Source organism: Fukomys damarensis, unplaced genomic scaffold (assembly GCF_012274545.1).
Source record: "Fukomys damarensis isolate Sample0158 unplaced genomic scaffold, DMR_v1.0_HiC HiC_scaffold_39, whole genome shotgun sequence".
NCBI classification, from domain to species: Eukaryota; Metazoa; Chordata; class Mammalia; order Rodentia; family Bathyergidae; genus Fukomys; species Fukomys damarensis.
Genome location: NW_022900951.1, coordinates 14391815 through 14411398, shown reverse-complemented (window position 1 = coordinate 14411398; position 19584 = coordinate 14391815). Strand labels below are relative to the sequence as shown.

Below are 19584 nucleotides of genomic sequence, written 5' to 3'. Positions count from 1 at the left end.
TATACTTTGGATTCCCATCTTTTCCTGGGCTAGTGGTATATGGTACTATACTCCTATTGCTGGACAGTGGCAGTAAGCTGAAGCTCCCATTCAGCCACTGGGTCACAATGGGAAATAATCAATACTTTACAGTATGCTTTGTTGCTAGCATTTTTTGGATATTGTGTTTTCACATCCCATCTTGTGTAGAAAACATCTATTCGTGCCTACTATAGCCATACAACCATCTTGCATTGTACTTTCAATATTCAGTAAATTACATGAGCTATCCAACATTTTATTATAAAATAGTATTTGTGTTAAGTGATTTTGCCTAACTGTAGCCTATAGTAAGTGTCCTCTTTTAATTTAGGGTAACTAAACTATGATACTCAGAAGGTAGGTGTATTAAATGCATTTTTGACTTACAATATTTTTAATCTGCCGTGGGTTTATCAGGACATAACCCCATCATAAATTGAAGAGCATCTGTATTCTCATGTAAAATATATTCTTACAAGTTGAAATTTAGTTCTTCATTAAATTCTAACACGTGGCTCTACTATAGTCAGTTTAACCAAATCCATTTTATAAGGTATTTATAATATTTCCAGGTTTGTGTTATTGAACTAGATGCATACTTCTGTTTCTATACAGTAGTTTTGCTGGGGAAGGGTACATATTTTTAAGTCTTACAAAAGGTCTTTCAAAAGGGTATAACCGTTTCTACCACTCTGAAGTAGGTAAAAGTGATTTTTTTCCTACTCTTTGCCAACCTTGGGAATTACCTTTATTGTTACTTTGCTATTTTAAATAATTCATTTCATAGGTTACTAATGAGGTTGAATCTTTTGCTTTCCATGTATTTGGGGCATTAACATTCCTTTATAATTTGCTGGCTAATCACCTTTTCCCATTTTTTTTCTCTTAGATTGTTCTTTTGTAATGATTTATTGCTTCATTTATGCCTGTATCTGTCTTTTATCATAAAAATAAAAATTATTGTCAGTCATTTGCTTTTTAATGTTTTTGTAGTCTTTTGTAACATAGGAATATTTATTAAATATCAAATATTTAAGTGGATTAGAGTTAAGTAATTTCAAAAGGTACACATAATAAATTGAGTTTTGCAAACTGAAAACATCTATATTTTTATTTTGAATATTTCTGAAATAACACTGGTACTGTTTTTCAATCTTTAAATAATTGTTTTTCCATATTTTTAAGGATGTAGCACTTAAAACTCTGTAAAATAGGGATGGGGATTTGTCTCAGTGGTTTCGCTACTTGCCTCACGATCACAAGGGCCTGAGTTCAATCCCTGGTACCAAAAAAAACCACAAAACCTTAAAACTCTGTAACATAAATGACTAAAGATACTCAATTGCATAGTTTCTTAAAGAAATGTATTAAGACATCCATGGATGCTACTTGATTTGTCTGCATTAAACATTTTTAAGGCTTTACTGACTTTCTTTTCATGAATAAACTTTAATATACTTAAACGTCAAAGAAAATTTTAGGTATGTAAACATTTTCTATGATCAGAAACAGTGAAATTCTTATTAGGTGTATTAGTGGTAGAAAACCCCACTGAAAAACATATTTGCATAAGAAAATTAGGCAAGCAATGTACTGTTTTTGCTTCTTATTTAGGCTTTCCTTTCTTAGTTATTGTTATGTCCCTACGATCATTTAGAGTGCTTAGCTTCTGTTTGATGCTTTCAAAGTTCGTCTGATTTGATGTCTGCTGAGAAAAAGGAAAGAAGCAAGTTGGAGAAAGAGGCTGAGTCACACATTATTAGTTTCCTCGAAATAATGATAGAAATTTAGTAATGCCTTCTGAGCTACTGTTTATTGTTGTTGTTTTCTTCATACTCCCCTTCCCATGTTTCCAGCATATAGTCACAGGAACTTAGAGGGAGTCATTCCATATATTTAATACATGAAGGAGCAAGATAAGATAATCCAACAACTTAGAATCATATCTGGAACTATTCTTTGAAAGCTATGTAAGATTTAAAACTGAATTTTTTTTCATTTTCCTGTTTTTGGGGGGGTAAGCTTATAACCAAATGCATATTTTATTTATGAAAATAAGAAATATTTTTAGTTTTTTGTGAAATTGTGGGATTCAGAAACAGCTTATTTATTTATTTATTTGTTTGTTTGTTTTGTTTTGTTTTTTGAGACAGGGTCTTACTATGTAGTTGAGACTGACTTGGAACTCACTATGTAGCCCCTGATGGTCTCAAACTCACAGTGATCCTCCTGCCTCAGCCTCCCGAGTGCTGAGATTACAGGCATGTGCCACCACGCCCGGCAACAGCTTCTTTTTAAAATGTTCCCAATATTAATTTTTTCTAAGATTAAGGGATATTCAAGGTTTTTAAAATATTGTGTTGTATTGTAATCCATTCTACCTTGCTTTAAAGGTACTTGAATACACTCAAATGTATAAATTAAAATTTAAATATGCAATTTCTAAAACATAAATTCATTTTAAGTTTAGTTTCAGGTTTATGTAGTATTAACTGTAAATTAATGACTGACATTGCTAAGCAGTGTCCTTTTGTAGTGTAATTCTTTTAACAGTGTGACCTTATAGACCAGGAAGGAGAGCAGGCAGCAAACTTCCAGATGCTTTGAGTATAAAGTTGCAGGATCCCAAGGGTATCTAGGAATTTCTGTGGTCCAGAAGGAGCATGGAGGAAGGGAAAACCTAAAATCGGGAAGATACAGCCAAGTATTCGTGTCCAGTGGCATTGTAAACATTCAGTGACTATCTTAATTCTTTTCTTGATACAACCAACCCTTCAGTTTATTGGAGTCCTCTATCCCCACTTTCCTCTGATGGCAACAGTTTTAATTCAGAAATGAAATGCGGTGGTAGCAGCATTTCCTTCACAGCTTTGCAGAAACCTTTCTGATGCTGAATATTTGATAGATCTGGCAAATTAGATTTTCTTTGTTGTCAGACATAATTTTACAAATAGAAATTTTCTTCTGAAGATTAAAGTAAAAAATTAATAGATCTTAAACATAATTATTCTTGGCACATTAGCTTCTTTGAATATTGGTTGTGTGTGTGTGTGTGTGTGCAGGTGTATTTGTGGTTTAGTTTAATTTTAAGGGAGTGGTTTCTAAAAGTTGAAACTTTGGATCTTCTAAAAATGAAACTGGTCATTTTATGTGTAATAGACTTATTTTGAATAACTTGCATATAACATTTTCCTTCTTAACTGCTTTTCAATATTTGTCTCTTGGGAAGTATTTCAAGAGTTTTCATTGAGCAAATAAGAAATAGTCTACTCCTAGCCCCTACCTCTTTCTCATTTTTACCCCCATAAAATTAGAAATTATGGCTTATTTTTACTCTTTATTCAGACACAGAAGGAATTTGTGGTTTCTCTAACTTGTGCTTTACCTTTCTAAATTTTAAAGTTAAAATTCTGTGGGCATATCTTTATCAAGTTTTTCTTTATTCGTGTAGGCATGTATATATGTTCGGCAAAAAATTACATAAAGCCACACTTTCATTTCTGTGTTATAGTGGGTCAGAAGTGGCAGAGGTACATATAACCAAAGCAGCTGTAAAAACTTAAAGGTGTGTTAGTCCCTCTAGAAGGCTTCTAAATACTCAAGTATTCATTTATATTTTTGTCCTTAATGTAGTTTATAATGTGGATTAATGTATTTAATATATTAAGTGCTCTGCATATTTGGCATAAGTGAAATGGCTTGAGATGCTATACATTTAAATATTTCATGCAAAAACTAAAATTTAAAATAATTGAAACAAATGTTTTGCTTCTGCAAGGAGATGGCTATTATGATGCAAAGGAGTATCTTTAAGAAAAACAAATGTCCTCTCTTTGCTTTAAGTATTTCAGCCAGATTGTACTACAATAATTTCAAGTAAAGCCTATGTTCTATGATATATTTTAACAAGTTCTCGTGAGACTATTAAATTGTCTTGGTTTTTAGGACATGTGACCCAGCAGGAATAACTTTCTATAGATGCAATGGGTTAGCAGTTAGATTTTGGCATTCTTTCCAGATTCTCTGACCCAAGGTAACCTTTGGTCCTTGTCTAAGGGGGGAGGAGTGAAGAAAGTTTGAGCAGGTGACTGATGATCACTGTCTCTGCAGGCCACAGACAATACGCGAATTACTTTAGCAGTCCCTTTAGTCTCCTCCTCTTACTCCTCCCCCCTTAAACCAACAAATGCAAATAGCTTCATTCCCATTTGCTAGAAATTCAGGCTTGCCAGGGCAACATGGGCTTTGTTGTTGACTGGCTTTCTCCAGAATTGCAGTTTTGTTCCTGGTAAGGAGCAAGGCTATCAGCTGAAACTTAAATCAACTAAATGGTAAATACAGCAGCAACATTTTTCTCTAGGATATTTATAAAGGTAGGAATTATAGCAAAAGTTTTTTATATTGTAACTGAGGTGTGGTTAAAGAAATTCATTGTCTGCTTTGTTAGCTTTTGTATATTGAATATCCCAGTAATTTCTGTTACCTCAGAAAATCTTGTATTTTTCCTAAATAGTATTTACTGAAATTATTTACATGTTGTTTAAGCATTCACTTCTAAAATTTGTTTTATAGTAAAGGGAAAAATCAGTCTTTGGTTATTTCCACCATAAGAAATCTTTTTTCCGTTTTAAAAAAAGGAACATCTTGTTGTAAGTCAGATTTGGTTATTTAAATCATCACTTTGTAACGAAAGTTGTCAAATTTTTTATAACTTTTAAGAATATGACAATAAATGATTTTTTCATTGGTATTAGATTGGACTTACTAAAAATATTTTGTACAGAAACAGGAAAAACATTTTACTAATTAAATATTATATCAGTACATTTAATATATTTTTGTGGTCATTGTAGCAGTGATTGCTATAATTTTTTAAACAACAGGAATCATTCTGTAGAAATTGCTCAGGAATAAAAAATACATTGTGGTGTAAAAATCAAATGGCTCTAAAAAACTCAGTTTGTTAGATGAATTATGGATTGACCTAAAATAACTGAAATTGCTTCCTTTTGTGTGAACTTTCTTTTCAAAATATTAAAGATTATGAAGATTATAATCTTTAATAATGTCGAGTATACATGAGTGGCAGTTGTGAAATAAAATAGTTTTCATTGGAAATACCCTCCTCTTTGCCTCCTCCCCTCCCCCCAATGAGGCTGAAAGGAGTAGTTTACAGAGCTTTTGTGGTCCACAAGTAGAAAATAGATGTATTTTTAAAACAAAACTTATAAAGCCCTTCTAAATTGTGATTGTGATTTCTAGCTGCTTCTTACATGTTTATGATTTCTTTTCTAGGCAGAATATAAGATAAAATTTGGAACAGAGTAGGAAAACCATGTAAATTCTAAGTTGGATTTTCTTGTTTTAATTTAGCACATATGCCAAGAAACAAAGGAACTGTTGCTTAGGTATACAGATAGAGAAACAACTTTACTTGAGCTTTTCCATATTTTGTTTATTAGAGAGCTATCCTTTGACTTTTCAGCTGTGGTTGAGAAATTTTTCCCAACAACTTTTTTTCAAGTTTTCAATAACTTTTAAATGGATGCATCTATGGTATTGTTATAAGGTATATGAAGAGCTTCTTCTTCCTTTAATCTGTTTATCTTATATCTCAAAGCCCAGTTTTGAAACAAGAATGAATCAAAGCTGTTAGTTCTTTAAATACATTTGGTTTGAGTTTAGTTGTCCAGACAAAATTTTTTAAAATCTACTGGAAAAGACACAACAGCACCTCCCAAATGAGAATGCTTGGTCAGACCTTCAAAAAATTTTTGTTTGAGACATGGTCTCACTATGTAGTTGAGACTGACCTGGAACTCACTGTGTATCCCAGGCTGGTCTCGAACTCAGAGTGATCCTCCTGCCTCAGCCTCCCGAGTGCTGGGCTTACAGGTGTGCGCCACCACACCCAGGAAAAGCAAGCTGTTTTAAATGAAATATTTTTCTAAATGAATCATATTTTTGTGTAGCAGTTACCTTTTCTTAGGTGTTTAAGATATTTTTAATACTATGAAACTGGTTCTTGGTGTTGGAAGGGAAGTCTACATGGATCATTACCAATCTCAAGAATGATGGAGGAGCTAAGGCAACATGGTAGGCTTCCTTCATACTATCACACTCCTATGGTGTGGTTGGTAAATGAGTAGAGATCTGAAGTATGCCCTCAGAGCAGAACTGGGAAGCTGGTGCAAGGTCAAATAGGGCTTTAAATCTTCCATAGAAACTGGGAGAGATACCACTAAAACCTCGAGACCTTGTTTTCCTTTGTAAGTTCATTGTTTTTCCTTGTGGTAGTCAGTTTGTAAAACAGACCTGTGAAAATGAAAGGAGTGCGAGAGGAAAGGGGCTTTTATGCTTGTTTTGTACACAGAAGGAAAGTAGGAGATAGAGTCAAAATGCAGTATCTTGGAGAAGTCTGTAAGTGTTACAAGGAAGATTGACAAGTAAATCTCTGGGAGGTAGCATTGAGGTCTGTGTATGTGTGGGGGGGTGCCTGACAAAGACAATCTACTATTCAGACAATACATGATTTTTCCTCTATTTTCTAAAGACCATTGCTGGCATGCAGTGAGCCTGCATGAGTATTTCTAGTGAATAAATGAGTGATACCTCAGTATCCTCAATTGGTTCCAGGATTCCCTGGAGATCCCTAAAATTCCTTATGTAAAATACTGTGATATTTGCATGTGCACAGCACTCAGTATATTTTTAATAGCTTCTAGATTACTTGTAGTACCTATTGCACTGCATTTGTTGTGTTAATTGTTGTTATGCTGTATTCTTTAAGAAAAATGACAAGGAAAAAGTCTGTACATGTTCAGTAGTAATGGAATTTTTTAAAGTATTTTTAAATCTTGGCTGACTCCATGATTTTGGAGCCTATTGCAAAGAGCCAACTGTGTGCTACTCTAAAAGTTGTATGGCTTTTTTCTAAACAGAATATTATGCTTGTGTTGAAATATTTTTTTTCATTAGAGACATCTAAATATTTAGAATGGCTGGCTGTATTTTTTTTCAGAGGTGTGACTGAGTTTATCTTTATTGGGCATTTTGTATTTTTAATATTGACATTGGTATTTATTGTATAGCATTTGGAAAATAAGGCTAAATAATAGGGAAATATAAAACTTGTATTCCTGTCTTCTGGAGATAATTGTTGCTAATATTTTGGTATATAAGTCTTAGGATATTTTAATTTAAAAATTTGAAATATTAAACTGGGTATGGTGGTACAAGCCTATAATCCCAGCACTCTGGGGCACTGAGATAAAAGACTCTCTGGTTCAAGCCCAGCTTGGGCAATTTAGTGACTTAGCAAGACACTGTCTCAAAATAAAAAATAAAAAAGGTCTGGGACTGTACTTCAGTGCAAAGGCCCTGCGTTCAAGGGGAAGAAAGGAAATGTTAATTGCCGATAGTCATTGAGACTAAGAATTTTTCATTTTTATTTTTATTTAGTTTTGGTTTTTGAGACAGGGTCTCACTAGGTAGTTGAGACTGACCTGGAACTCACTATGTAGCCCAGCCTGGGTTCAAACTCACTGTGATCCTCCTGCCTCAGCCTCCCGAGTGCTGGGATTACAGGTGTGCACCACTATACCTGGCGAGACTAAGAATTTTTTAAAAAGGGTATGTTTTGTTCCGTTCCATGTATAAAAAAATTATATTGGTTTGGTCCCATCTACCTGGATATTCCTCTGTTGTTCTAGTAATTAATAGACAAACTGTAGTCTGTAAATGCTTGTAGTAGAGAAATTCCACTAGAAAATGTATAGTCAAGAAAAATTATCAGAAGGTGGTACTCCAGTATTTGGTTCATTTTTTTACCCTTAAGGGTATATTTAGCTAAGAGAATTGAAAATTGATTTGCTTTCACTCAGTCATAACCTCAATTATTTTGAAATATAATTCAAAAATTTTTTATATCTTAATAAAGCTGGAGGGGCTAAACGCTAGATTATTAAGAGTATGTTGATATTTGTTTTCAGCACTACTTTAAAGTTTTTTCTTTGTGGTTTACATGTAATCTTTCTCATTTGAAACTGAAAAAAATCTTAACCATATTATTTATTTCTGTATTTTAAGTTTATAGAAGAAACTATTTTGATTAAAAGAACTCAAGCTGAGGGTCAAGCTTAGTGATAAGAATACTTACCTAGCATGTGCAAGGTCTTGGGTTTGATAGCTAGTACTGCAAAAACAAATCATTTTCATTTTCCCTTTCAAATTAGAAATAATACCCAATTTAAGCAAAGAAAATGGGTTTTTGGCTAAGACAGTTCTGAATTTGATTCATGGTTCTACTGTTTCTAGACTGGTGTGACACTAGGTTGGCTAGTTATTTATCTTGTTGAGCTTCTTTTTATGCATACTTCAAATGGAGATAATAGTTGTACACGGTGGTGAATGCCTGTAATCCCAGCATTCTGGAGGGCTGAGACAGGAAGATCACAAGTTTAAGACCAGCCTGAGCAATATAAATATAGCAAGACCCTGTCTTAAAATAAAAATAAAAAAAAATTAAAGGCTGGGAATGTAGCTCATTAGCAAGGCCCAGAATTCAATCCTCAGTAATATATACACACAGAGAGAAGAGTACCTCACAACATTATAAAGATAAGTTTTAATAGTAAAGGAAAAGTCTGGCATGTGTGAAGTATACAAAATTTCTCTTCCTTTTTTTTAAATCCCCAGGTCCTTTTCCTTTAATGAAATGAAATTCACATAACAAAATTTAAAAATTAACCATTTTATATTGAAGATATACTCCTAAGTGAAATAAATAAGTCACACATGTGTAAATACCGAATAATTTCCCTGGTGTGAATAATCTGCAATAATACATAAGATCCTAATAAGATTACTGACATTTAGAAATGGGAAGAAAGGAGCTAAAGGTGTAGGGAAGGTGGGATGGGTAGGGGAAGGGTAATAAGGGAAAAGAAAAAAATGTGAGATAATGAAAAGATGGAAATAAAGTGTTTGTAGATGGGGAGGGGAGGAGGGGGTGAAGGGAGGGCAGGGGTAAGGGGAAAAAATGAGAATCAAGACTTGTCATGTAGAGGTACAAGATCCCAACAATGAATGTAACTGTACTGTATCCCTAAAATGTACCACTAAACTCAAAGCTGGAAAAAAAATTAACCATTTTAAAATAAGTAATTCAGGGACATTTCGTATATTCATGTTGTTGTGCAACCATCTCATATCTAGTTCCAAAACATCTTCATCATCATCCAAAAAGTTAACTGTATACCCATTAGGCAGTTGCTTCTCATTTTCTCCTAAAACATTCATCACTGGGCCATAATTCAAATGTCTCATTGTGGCAGCTCTGATTTGAAAATGTTACATTCTCCCTGTCTTGAACCATGGGTGCTACATGCATGACTGTGCCATCAGGTGGCTTTTTATTAAGTGATTAGATTTGTTTGCACCACCTCTGGAACGGACAGTGGTTCAAGCCAATAAGAATGTGTTAACCTCCAGTCTGTATGTTATCTCTATGGATATATTGTATATTTATCTTTTCAAAATATTTCATGTAAATAGAATTCAGCTGCATGTTCCTTTGTGTCCAACTTCATTCACTTAGCATGATACCAGTTCGTCCATGCTGTAACACACACATCACTGCTTCATTCTTTTTAACTTTTTTTATTGGTACCCATTTGCCTTATATATTCCTGTGTGGAGTTGGTGCATGTATGTAACACATCTTAGTTCATTTTCCCATCCCCTTTTCCTCCCCTCCCTCTCCTTTTCTCCATCTCTTTCTTCTCTTCCCATTTGAGAAAGATCTATCTCCCTACCTCCTATTATCTTTTATTTTGCTCTTTATTTGTAATTTGGGTTTCTCATGTAAGAGAAATCATGTGATATTTAAGCTTGTGTGTCTGATTTATTTTACTTAACATTATGATCTCAGAGTGCATCAGTTTTCCTACAAATTACTGGTTTATCTTTTTAAAAAAATTTTTGTAGCCATACATACATTCTTTATTTCTTTGTATCATTATTTAAGGCAAATTATAATCTTTTCCCACTTACAGTAATACACAATTGCCTCTTTAACTTACATTAGAAATTAGTTAAAAGAAGATGTTAGGTAAATGAAAAGCACAGATTAAGAAGCTTTCTTGTTGTAGTCTCATTTATCAACTTCTTGTGTTACCTGTGCTGTTGGGGTCTTACACAAAAAGGAAAAACTACCTTTGTCCATTCTGAAGCATTTCCCTCATGTTTTCTTCTAGTTGTTTTATAGTTTCAGATATTAGGTTTTTAAGCATTTGATTGTTTTATTTTTATTAGTATATATTTGCCATACGTTATATGCAGTTTAAAATCATCTTGGGGGAGTAGGTACATATATGTAATACAGTTTGATTCTCTTTTTAACTTCCCTTCCCCTTCCCTCCTGCCTCCCTCCTCTAAATCCCCTTTCCTTATTTTGGTTCTTGTTGATATTATTAGTCTTTGTTTTGTTTTGTTTTGTTTTTGGTACTGGAAATTGAACTCAGGACTTTGCATTAGTGAGGCAGGCATGCCACTGTGCTAAATCCCCAGCCCATTGATATTATTATTCTTATCTCATGTTTATGACATAGTGTTTACATTCATTGAAGTTATGTTTCCTGTACATGGCATATCTTTATTCTACCTGTTTCCCCTTCACCTCCCCCTCTCTTCTCACCCTAGGTCTCCCAGACCCCTTTCCTTTTGCAAGAGATCTATCTCCTTGTTTTTCTTCTATCCATCCTTTATTATGTTATTTATACTTTGTCTTACTCAAATGAGAGATACTATATGGTATTTAAGCTTGTGTGTCTGATTTATTTCACTTGATATATTTTCCAGGCGCATCCATTTTTCTACAAATGGCTTGAATTTGTCCTACCTTACAGATAACTAGTATTTTATTATCTTTAGATACCACATTTTCTTTATCCAGTCATCTGTTGTTGGATATACAGGCAACTTCCAGGATTTAGCTATTATGAATCATGCTGTTATAAATATTGGTATGCATGTATTGCTGTAGTATGATGTCTGTCCCTGTAGTATGTCTTTAGCTCTTTGGAGAAGATACCTACAAGGAGATAGCTGGGTCGATCAAATGGAATTTCTAATTTTAGTTCATTGAGGAAACTCAATTTTGACTTGAGTTGTACTGGTTTACATTTCTACATTAATTTACGTAATGGTTGTGCTAGTTTACATTTACACCAACAATGTAGGAGGGTTTCTTTTTCACTGCGGCCACACCAGCATTTATTTTTTTACTTGATTGCTATTCTTTATGGGATAAGATAGAGTCTTAACCATCGTTTTACTTTGGATTTCTTTAATGATCATAGATGTTAAATATTTTTCATATATTTGTTGTTTGTACTTCTTCCTCTAAAAAGCATCTGTTCATTTCACTTGCCCATTTCTTGAATTTTTGTTAGATATTCACATAAAAATTTTATTAAATATAAGTAGTATATCCTTGTTTATATTTCAAATAACTTTTTCAGAAAAGTTATTACTTTGTGACCACTGAGTACACAGTATATTTTTTTTATTTGATGTAGTTTAATACTTACAATTTCAGCATAGTATATATATACATGAAACAATATAATGTATTCTAGGCTTAAATATGTATAATTTTATTTTTAAATTATACCTCTGTAAAGATGCAAAACGGAGATAATCAACTGGCCTCTGAAAGATGAATCAAGCCCTAGGTAGTTGCTTTGCTATTTTTCTACGTTGATGTACAAGATGATTTCTATAAATGGCATGCTTAGGTGGTGTTTTCTGAAGGAAAGACTTTTTTTTGCACTAAGAAAAAATACAGAAAGTAGCCAAAAGGTAAATTGCCAGAAATTTTCACTGTGCTACATTAAAGTTACTCTTATAAAAAATCTCTTTTTTATGGAAAATTAGACTATTTCATGATGATACAAAATCTTAAAGTACCTAAAACTTCATTTTAAATAGTACTTTTATTTTAAGTGATTTTCAGGGAATAACCTTTGGGGAGAATTTTAAAGATTAACTTCTCTTGAGTCATAAGAAAATAATGCCTTAATTATGTCATTTACTTTAAGTTTTTGTTGTTTTTCTCAGTTCCTATTGCAAAGAATAAAGAAAAAATAGAATCTTCCACTTCTGACGCAAACCAGCCTTCAATGCAGTCTTCACAGGAAACTGCTGTAATACTGCCAACTCAACCGATCAGGAAATCGGCTCGAATTAAACCATCTGGATCTTCTTCAGCCCCTAAGAAGGGCAGTACTTTTAAAAATATCACAGCAAAGAAAAAAGGTCAAAGCTCAGGAAGAAAGGTTAGTTGTATCTCCTGCTAATTTGAATATAGGTCTCTATAGTGCCTTATTTACGACATACAGTTAGGAATTTTTCAGTAATATGATTAGGCTCTTTAGGAATGTACTAGGGTCATATAGAGTTCTTTAGGGCCACACATAGCTATTGAAAAATTGACATTTCTTGGGTAATCTGAAACTTTTCATAACCTTCAATACCATTGTGGATGCAGTGTATGGGTGTATTTGTGTTCTAGCTAGTTAAAAATTTATATACTTTATAAAACTATTATGCCATACTGGAGATTGAATGCCTCATACATGCTACACAAGCAACTCTATCACTTCACTACATTCCCTGCCCACCCCTTTCACTTTGAACCATGGTCTTGCTGAGTTGCCCACACTGGTCTTCACCTTACAGTTTTCCTGCCTCAGCTTCCCTAGGAGCTGGGATTACAAAGCATGTGCCTCTGCACCTGGCTAAGATTCAGTGTATTTTAAAAATCTATATGAAGTGCATTTTTATTGTACATAAACTATACTTAAGTAAATGGATGGGAGGGAGTCAGTGTGATGAGTTTAGTAAGTTTGAGTGTTAATGGTTTATATCTAGACGTCCCGCAAAGACTCATGCCCATCTCTTTATGCAAAATGCATTTAGACCATTTTTAATAGTTGCCAAAGTCCGGACAGTTTCAGCACTGCTAAAAAGTCCAAGCCCAAAGCCTCTTTGGAGATTTAAGGCAAACTCTTAGCTATGAGCCCCTGTAAAAATGAAAAGAAAGTTCAGTTCTGCCAACATACAAAGGTACAGGGTAAGCATTCCCATTCCAATTAGAAATAGGAAAGTAGAAAGGAATGGGACCAAAGCAAGACCCTCATGCAGCAGGGCACACTCTAAATCCTATAGTTCATGTCCAGCACCTGTGGCTAGATGTGTGAACTCCAAAGGACTCCAGTGCCTGCCCCTACAGCACCACTCACTTCTTGGGGCTTTCTACAGACATTCCACATTCCTGGCTTACATGCTGGGAACTCCACTGCACTGACTTCACTCTCACAGCTTCACAACTGCCCTCTCAGGGGCCACTGCCTGACCTCTCAGGCCTTCTTCTGAAATCTGAGGGGAAGCCTTCCTGACCCCCAACTCTTGCATTCTGTGTGTGCCTAAAACCAGCAAGCCGAAGTCTGCTACCAGCTGGAGCAGTTAACTGAGCCATTTTGCATCTTGCTGGTGATTGTGGAAGCCTCTGAGTGCCTGAATGACTGAGCATGGTGCAGAATTCTGTGGAGTCAATTCCCATTCCCTAGGCTGCTGCCATTCTTCTGGAGCATAGCTACCCTGGGGCTCTCTTCTCAAAGCAGTCTTTAACCTTTGCAATCTTGAGCCTGAAGAGCTGGAATCCTATACTGGCTCTTGTTATGCCCTCAGGCCATCTTTTCTATTGTCCTGGTCCAAAGTACTTGGCTCTTTTTTTTCTACTTGTATTCTCTCTAATTGAAGGATTTCTCAATTAATTTTAAGTACATGAAATCACTAATTTTAACTGTTTTAAGATACATGTATTTATATCAATTTACAACAGCAAATTACCACCCATGTCAAGATTTTGAAGAAAAATCTTACATGTGAATGCCACTATCTTAAATATGAAATTTCTTAGAACATCCTTATTTCTGCCTAATAAAAATGTTACTCTCCATTTCTAAACCTCAAGAGTTTCTATTACCTTTAAATTCCTTACACCTCTGTTTTTTACAAATATGAGTATTTCAGATCAGAGTTTTGTTTTTGTTTTTGTTTTTTTTACTCAGTATGGATCTTTTTTGTTTGTTTGTTTGTTTGTTTGTTTGTTTGTTTTGAGACATGGTCTCACTATGTAGTTGAAACTGACCTGGAACTCACTATGCAGCCCAGGCTGGACTTGAACTCACAGCAATCCTCCTGCCTCAGCCTCCCGAGTGCTGGGATTACAGGCGTGCGCCACCAGTTTGGATCTTATTAATTAGGAATTTAATGAGTTTGTAATTCACTTCTATCTCTGTCAGTATATCTTTTCTGCAAATTTTAATGCCTCTGTTATTTTTCTTTTTCTACTTTTTCTTAATTTTTCACTTGTTTTCAATTCCAGAAACTCTGAATATGTATAATCTATTTTTGTCCACAACTCAATGACAAATTATATGAACTACCACCTGATGGCAGTAATTACTGGTTCCTCTATTCAGTATTTCAAATATATCTACACCTCTCCAACCAGGGCTCTGAAAATTTTCTCTTTACATTATTATTATTAACATTTTAAAATTGTTAATTTTTTTAAAGGAAGTTAAACCACCATTTTCTAATTTTGTCAGGTTAACATTTAGAATGTCTTTACTGTACTTGTCCTATCCACAGTATTTTTATCTAACACATTTGGCTTTACAACAAGCATCGTTGTAATATTACATGGCAAAAATAAAACAGTATTTATTTACCCAATGCATCGAATATGTGACATGTATTCTTGACAGTTTAAAACTATATAAACTGAAAAGTTTAGATCTAGCTTATAAATCTATTTTGAATTTAGGTTTATTACCCTATATAACAATTTTAGATATTGTTTTTCTTAGCTAGTTTTAACAAATCTTTCATAGTTACCTCTCTACACTTTTTAATTTTTCTGTTGGCTTCAGTAAATCATTCAGCAAAAATTTCAGAGGTTTTTGGTCAATATATTTTCCTAACCCCTTGGTATCTGTAAGAAAGTCTCCCAATTGCCTTCATACATAAATATCAACTTGGCAGGGTATGTAATTCTTGATTCAAAATTATTTTTCCCTTAAAACTCTGTAGATACCATTTCATTGTCTTTTGGCATTTAGAATTGCAAGAGAAAAATCTGAGGTCAGTCTGACTTGCCCCTTTATAGGTAACCTGCTGTATCAGAATACTTGAAAATTTTTCTTTATCCTTGGAATTTAAAAAAGGTCATAAGGATATGTGTAAGTGTTGCTTTCTTCTCATGAAATTTTAAAGGTACCATGTGGGCCTTCTTCATTTGCAGGCTTACTTCATTCCTCAACTCTTTTCTTCAATTAGTTCCTTGATTATTGTTTCAGCTTCATTTACTTTGTCATCTGTTTCTGGTATTCCTATTATATGTAGATTATATCTCTTGGACAAGCCCTCTACATCTGTCTTTTCCTCCTCTTTTCTTAATTTCTTTGCCCTTTTCCTCTGCATTTTGTGACAATTTCTCGTTTTGCATTTACTTCAGCAATTGTATTTTGTGACCAACCCTGCTTACGTTTCCTTTAAATGGAAGGCCATGATTTCTTCTATGTGGTCACACACCACCTGCTGTTTAATTAAGCCTACATGGGCAACAAACTTTCTTATAAGATGTTCAATACTTTGTAGGTGATTGCTATAGCGTGGTATGTCAGTATGAAAAGAGGCATTTTCTCAATTACTTTGCTCTAATTCTTTTTTATGCCTTCTTAGGACCTATTCAATGCCTCATCCCATTCTCAAGCACCAAAGTTGGAAAAAAAAAGAGTACTTTTTTTTTTAATGGTACCGGGAATTGAACTCAGGACCTTGCGCTTGTGAGGCAGGCGGTGAAACCACTGAGCTAAATCCCTGGCAACACGAGTACTTTTAATGCTAATCTATTCAGCATCCAAGTTCTCCTTTTACCATCTTTGCAGGCCTCAACTTTACCCACACTTCCGTTTTTTTTTGTATCAGGGATTGAACTGAGGTCCTTGTCCTTGCGAGGCAGGTAGCAGAACCACTGAGCTAAATCCCCGGCCCTACCCAAGCTTCCTTTCTGGCCAAACTCAAAACTTTTAAAATCATTCTGCTGGGCCATTTGCTCTTGATTTGCAATGGAGAGCTGGATAAAAGCTCCCAACAGCACCTACAACAGTGTTTGGCTGTCTTAAAATTTCCTCTACCAGGTTTATTAGTCCACTACCCTTATTAAAGTCAGACTTCCACAAATTTACTGAATGTGAGTAAAATGCAGACACATTTTCTGCCAGAACATAACACACGTGGCCTGGGATCCATCTGCCAATGGAGTCCTTACCAACTGAAACCTCTTGAGCCTGGTCTTTTCTGGCTGTGTTACCATAAAGATGATAGTTTCCTGAGCTCTGACCAGAATCTCCCATCAAGCTCAGCTCACAGCATTCTAGGGCTGTTTCTCTAGACAGGTCTCTGAAACTTTCTAAACTCCCATAAGCCCGTTATAAAGGTTTCTGAACCACATGATCAGGTAGCATCACAGCAACAGCCCCACTCTAGTACCAAAAACTGTCTTACTTTCTACTTGTTGAGAAACAATACCCACCACCCACAAATTAAAAGAGGAAAGGTTTATTCTGGCTCACAGTTTATAGAGATTTCAGTTCAGAGTCAAGGCAGGGTAGCGTTGTGGAGGGACCTGGCAGAGGAGAATTACTTATGGCATGACAGTGGGAAGCAGAGAAAGAGAGAAATCAAGGGAAGAGGGAAGGAGATAGATCGTTCCAGGCCGTGCCCATAGTGACCCACATCTTCACCTCCCAACATCATATTTAGTTATAAACTCATCAGTAGACTAATCCACTGGTATCATGCCCCCATTATCCAATCACCTCCCAGCACCCCCTCTGTAAGCACATTAAGGGTTTGGGGGTACATTTAGATATAAATCTGTCTTAGTTATTTTCCAATCGCTGAGATATTGAGTTACATTTCACCTGATCCCCCCAAAGAAGACATGTCTAAAATCTGGAAGTAATAGGAAAAAAAGCAATTAATTGAAGATAACTGGAGAATGAATGGAAGCAGATAGGTTCTGTTGGCAGGCAAAGTACACCCTAAGGAAGGGCTTTTATACAAAGTAAGTTTCCATTTTTGTTTTTAGCATTGGTCAGGTGCACTGTGTAACACGTTAGTGGCAGTGGTGTTGCTTGGAAAGCTACAGTTTGTCTGGCATGAGGAAACCAGAAACCAGAATCTGGGAAAACTGGCTCCTAAAGGCATTTGAGAGATTGTAGAAGGGAAGAAGCCAGGCTGAAGACCCCCAAACTGTTACCAACACCTCTGACAGACCATTGATCCAAATGTGTGGATAGCATAGATGCCAGCTTAGCTAAAGTAAAAGTTTTACATTGAGGCTAGAGTTATGCCCAAGATCAAAATTTAAAGTATCTCCAACAAAGATAATTTTCTGCTGAAATATAAGACATAACACCCATGAGAAAAAAAATAGAATCCAGACTCTACATAAATTAGCATTCATAATGTCTAAGATGCAGTCCACAATTGCCCAAAAGACATAGTAAAATGAACACATTTCTGGCTTTGTTGTTGGAACTAGCAAACAAAAATTTTGAAGTGGCTATTAAAATTGTCCTTGGGGACCGGGGATTTTCCTAAGTGGCGCCTGCCTCAAGCACAAGGGCCTAAGTTCGATCCTTAGTACCAGAAATAAATAAATAAAAAGATAGGCTATCTTAGCAGAGAAGCAGTCTTAAAGTTTTCTATCTAATTCATATGCTTAAAAAATTTAAAAAAGGTGACAGGAAAATTAAAATGAAGTTCTGAGTATTCAGGTAAAAAAAAAGACCAAAAAGGAGGAACAAAGCAAAACACAGAGAAAACAAATAGAAAACAAATAATAAAATGGTAGACCCAGACTCAAATATAATAATAGCATTAGACATTAGTGGACTAAATTCTAATTAAAAGATTATCAAAATGGAATTTTAAGGGCCAGGGATTTAGCTCAGTGGTGCTGCTGCCTGCCTCGCAAGCGCAAGGTCCTGAGTTCGATCTCTGGTACCAAAACAAACAAACAAACAAAACCTCAAATATAGCCTGTGTATAAGAGATGCATTCTGAAAGGACAAAGTCTCACCACTGTTGAGGCTGTTTGGATTAAATTTCAGTGGTATTACCTTCCAGTGGTGGTGAACCTGTACCATGCATGCCACAAGACTGTTTGTATCATTGAAAGCTCTAAAAAGTTCGCCACCACTGCCTTAAGACTTCAGCCACCTAATATCAGTATTTATACCATTTCTGTTTTGTTTCAATTGATGTTAACAGAACAAAGTAGTAATACTATCCTGATTTTAAAATACTTACAGTGATATTTTTACATAGCCATTCAAAATTTAAAGAGATTTTTAGAATAAATCAATATTTTAAGTATATGAACATTGAAAAATTTAGCAGATTATGCTAATGTGAATTATAGCAGATTAAAGTTTTAAATTTAAAAATAAAATTAAGTTAATAGTGAAACGTGTGTTTTCCTGCTGATGGGTAGTCAGTCTTTTTGGTTAGTATAAAGGCAAAAGATGTTAAGAGAGTTCTGAATAATTTCTTTTGACTGTTTTCCTTTTGCAATGCTAATTTGATAAATTTAAAGAGTTTTTTTGTTTTAAAGAAAACATTAGTGATTGGGAGAGGGAAAGGATAGGTAGTGTAGTCTTTTGATAATAAACTATAGTATTTATTTCAAAGGCAGTATTTTGGTTCAATTTCATCTTTAGTGTCATTATTTCACCATGAAAAGATGAAGATTTTCATACATGTACCTATATTCATGTCTCAGTACTGGCCATATTCATAGCTTAGATATTCAGAAAGTCTTTGAACTGAGTAAAACTTATTTGTAGTAATCTTTTTGCTTTGCAAACTGTCATTTTCTTAATAACCTTAAGGATTTTAGAAGTATAGAAGCGCAATTTCTAAAGAAGTGTATCTTTACTCAGTTTACAATGTTGATGTGAACATAGTGTCTTAATAGTATTTCTCAAGTCAAGGGATTCAGATTTTAAAATCAGAGTAACATAAATGACAATAGTTATAATTCAGTATGTAAAAATAACATGATTTACTTAGAATACTATAAACCTAAATGATAATCAGTAATTCACACAAATTCCAACACCTTTGAATGCTGTCTTGTTCTTATTCCTTTGTCCCTGGTATTACCTTTTCTAGGCACAGCAGTCCCTTTTCTAATTAAAGAGTAGTATTTGAATGAAGTTTCAAGAAAATACGAAAACTTGATATGACATAAAAGGAAACATCACAGTGATGTTTAATAATGCTCAGAAGACATTTGATACTTAATACAGTAGGCACAATTTTCTATGAACTTTAGCAAGGCTTTTATAATTTCGTCAAAATTATTGTTGTAAGGGCCGGGAATTTAGATGAGTGGTGCCGCCGCCCGCCTGCCGCACACGT

The 19584-nt window shown here is 34.7% G+C and overlaps 1 protein-coding gene across 4 annotated transcripts in view; it reads left to right on the top strand.

Moving 5' to 3' along the window:
- The window catches only part of Scml2 (Scm polycomb group protein like 2), an 89921-nt gene that overhangs the window by 45842 nt on the left and 24495 nt on the right, over positions 1-19584 (top strand). For all 4 annotated transcript variants that reach the window (XM_010643649.3, XM_010643651.1, XM_010643650.1 and 1 more), the window contains one exon: positions 12142-12359. In XM_010643649.3, the coding sequence (XP_010641951.1) occupies positions 12142-12359 (218 nt within the window). The remainder of the gene's footprint in view (positions 1-12141; positions 12360-19584) is intronic.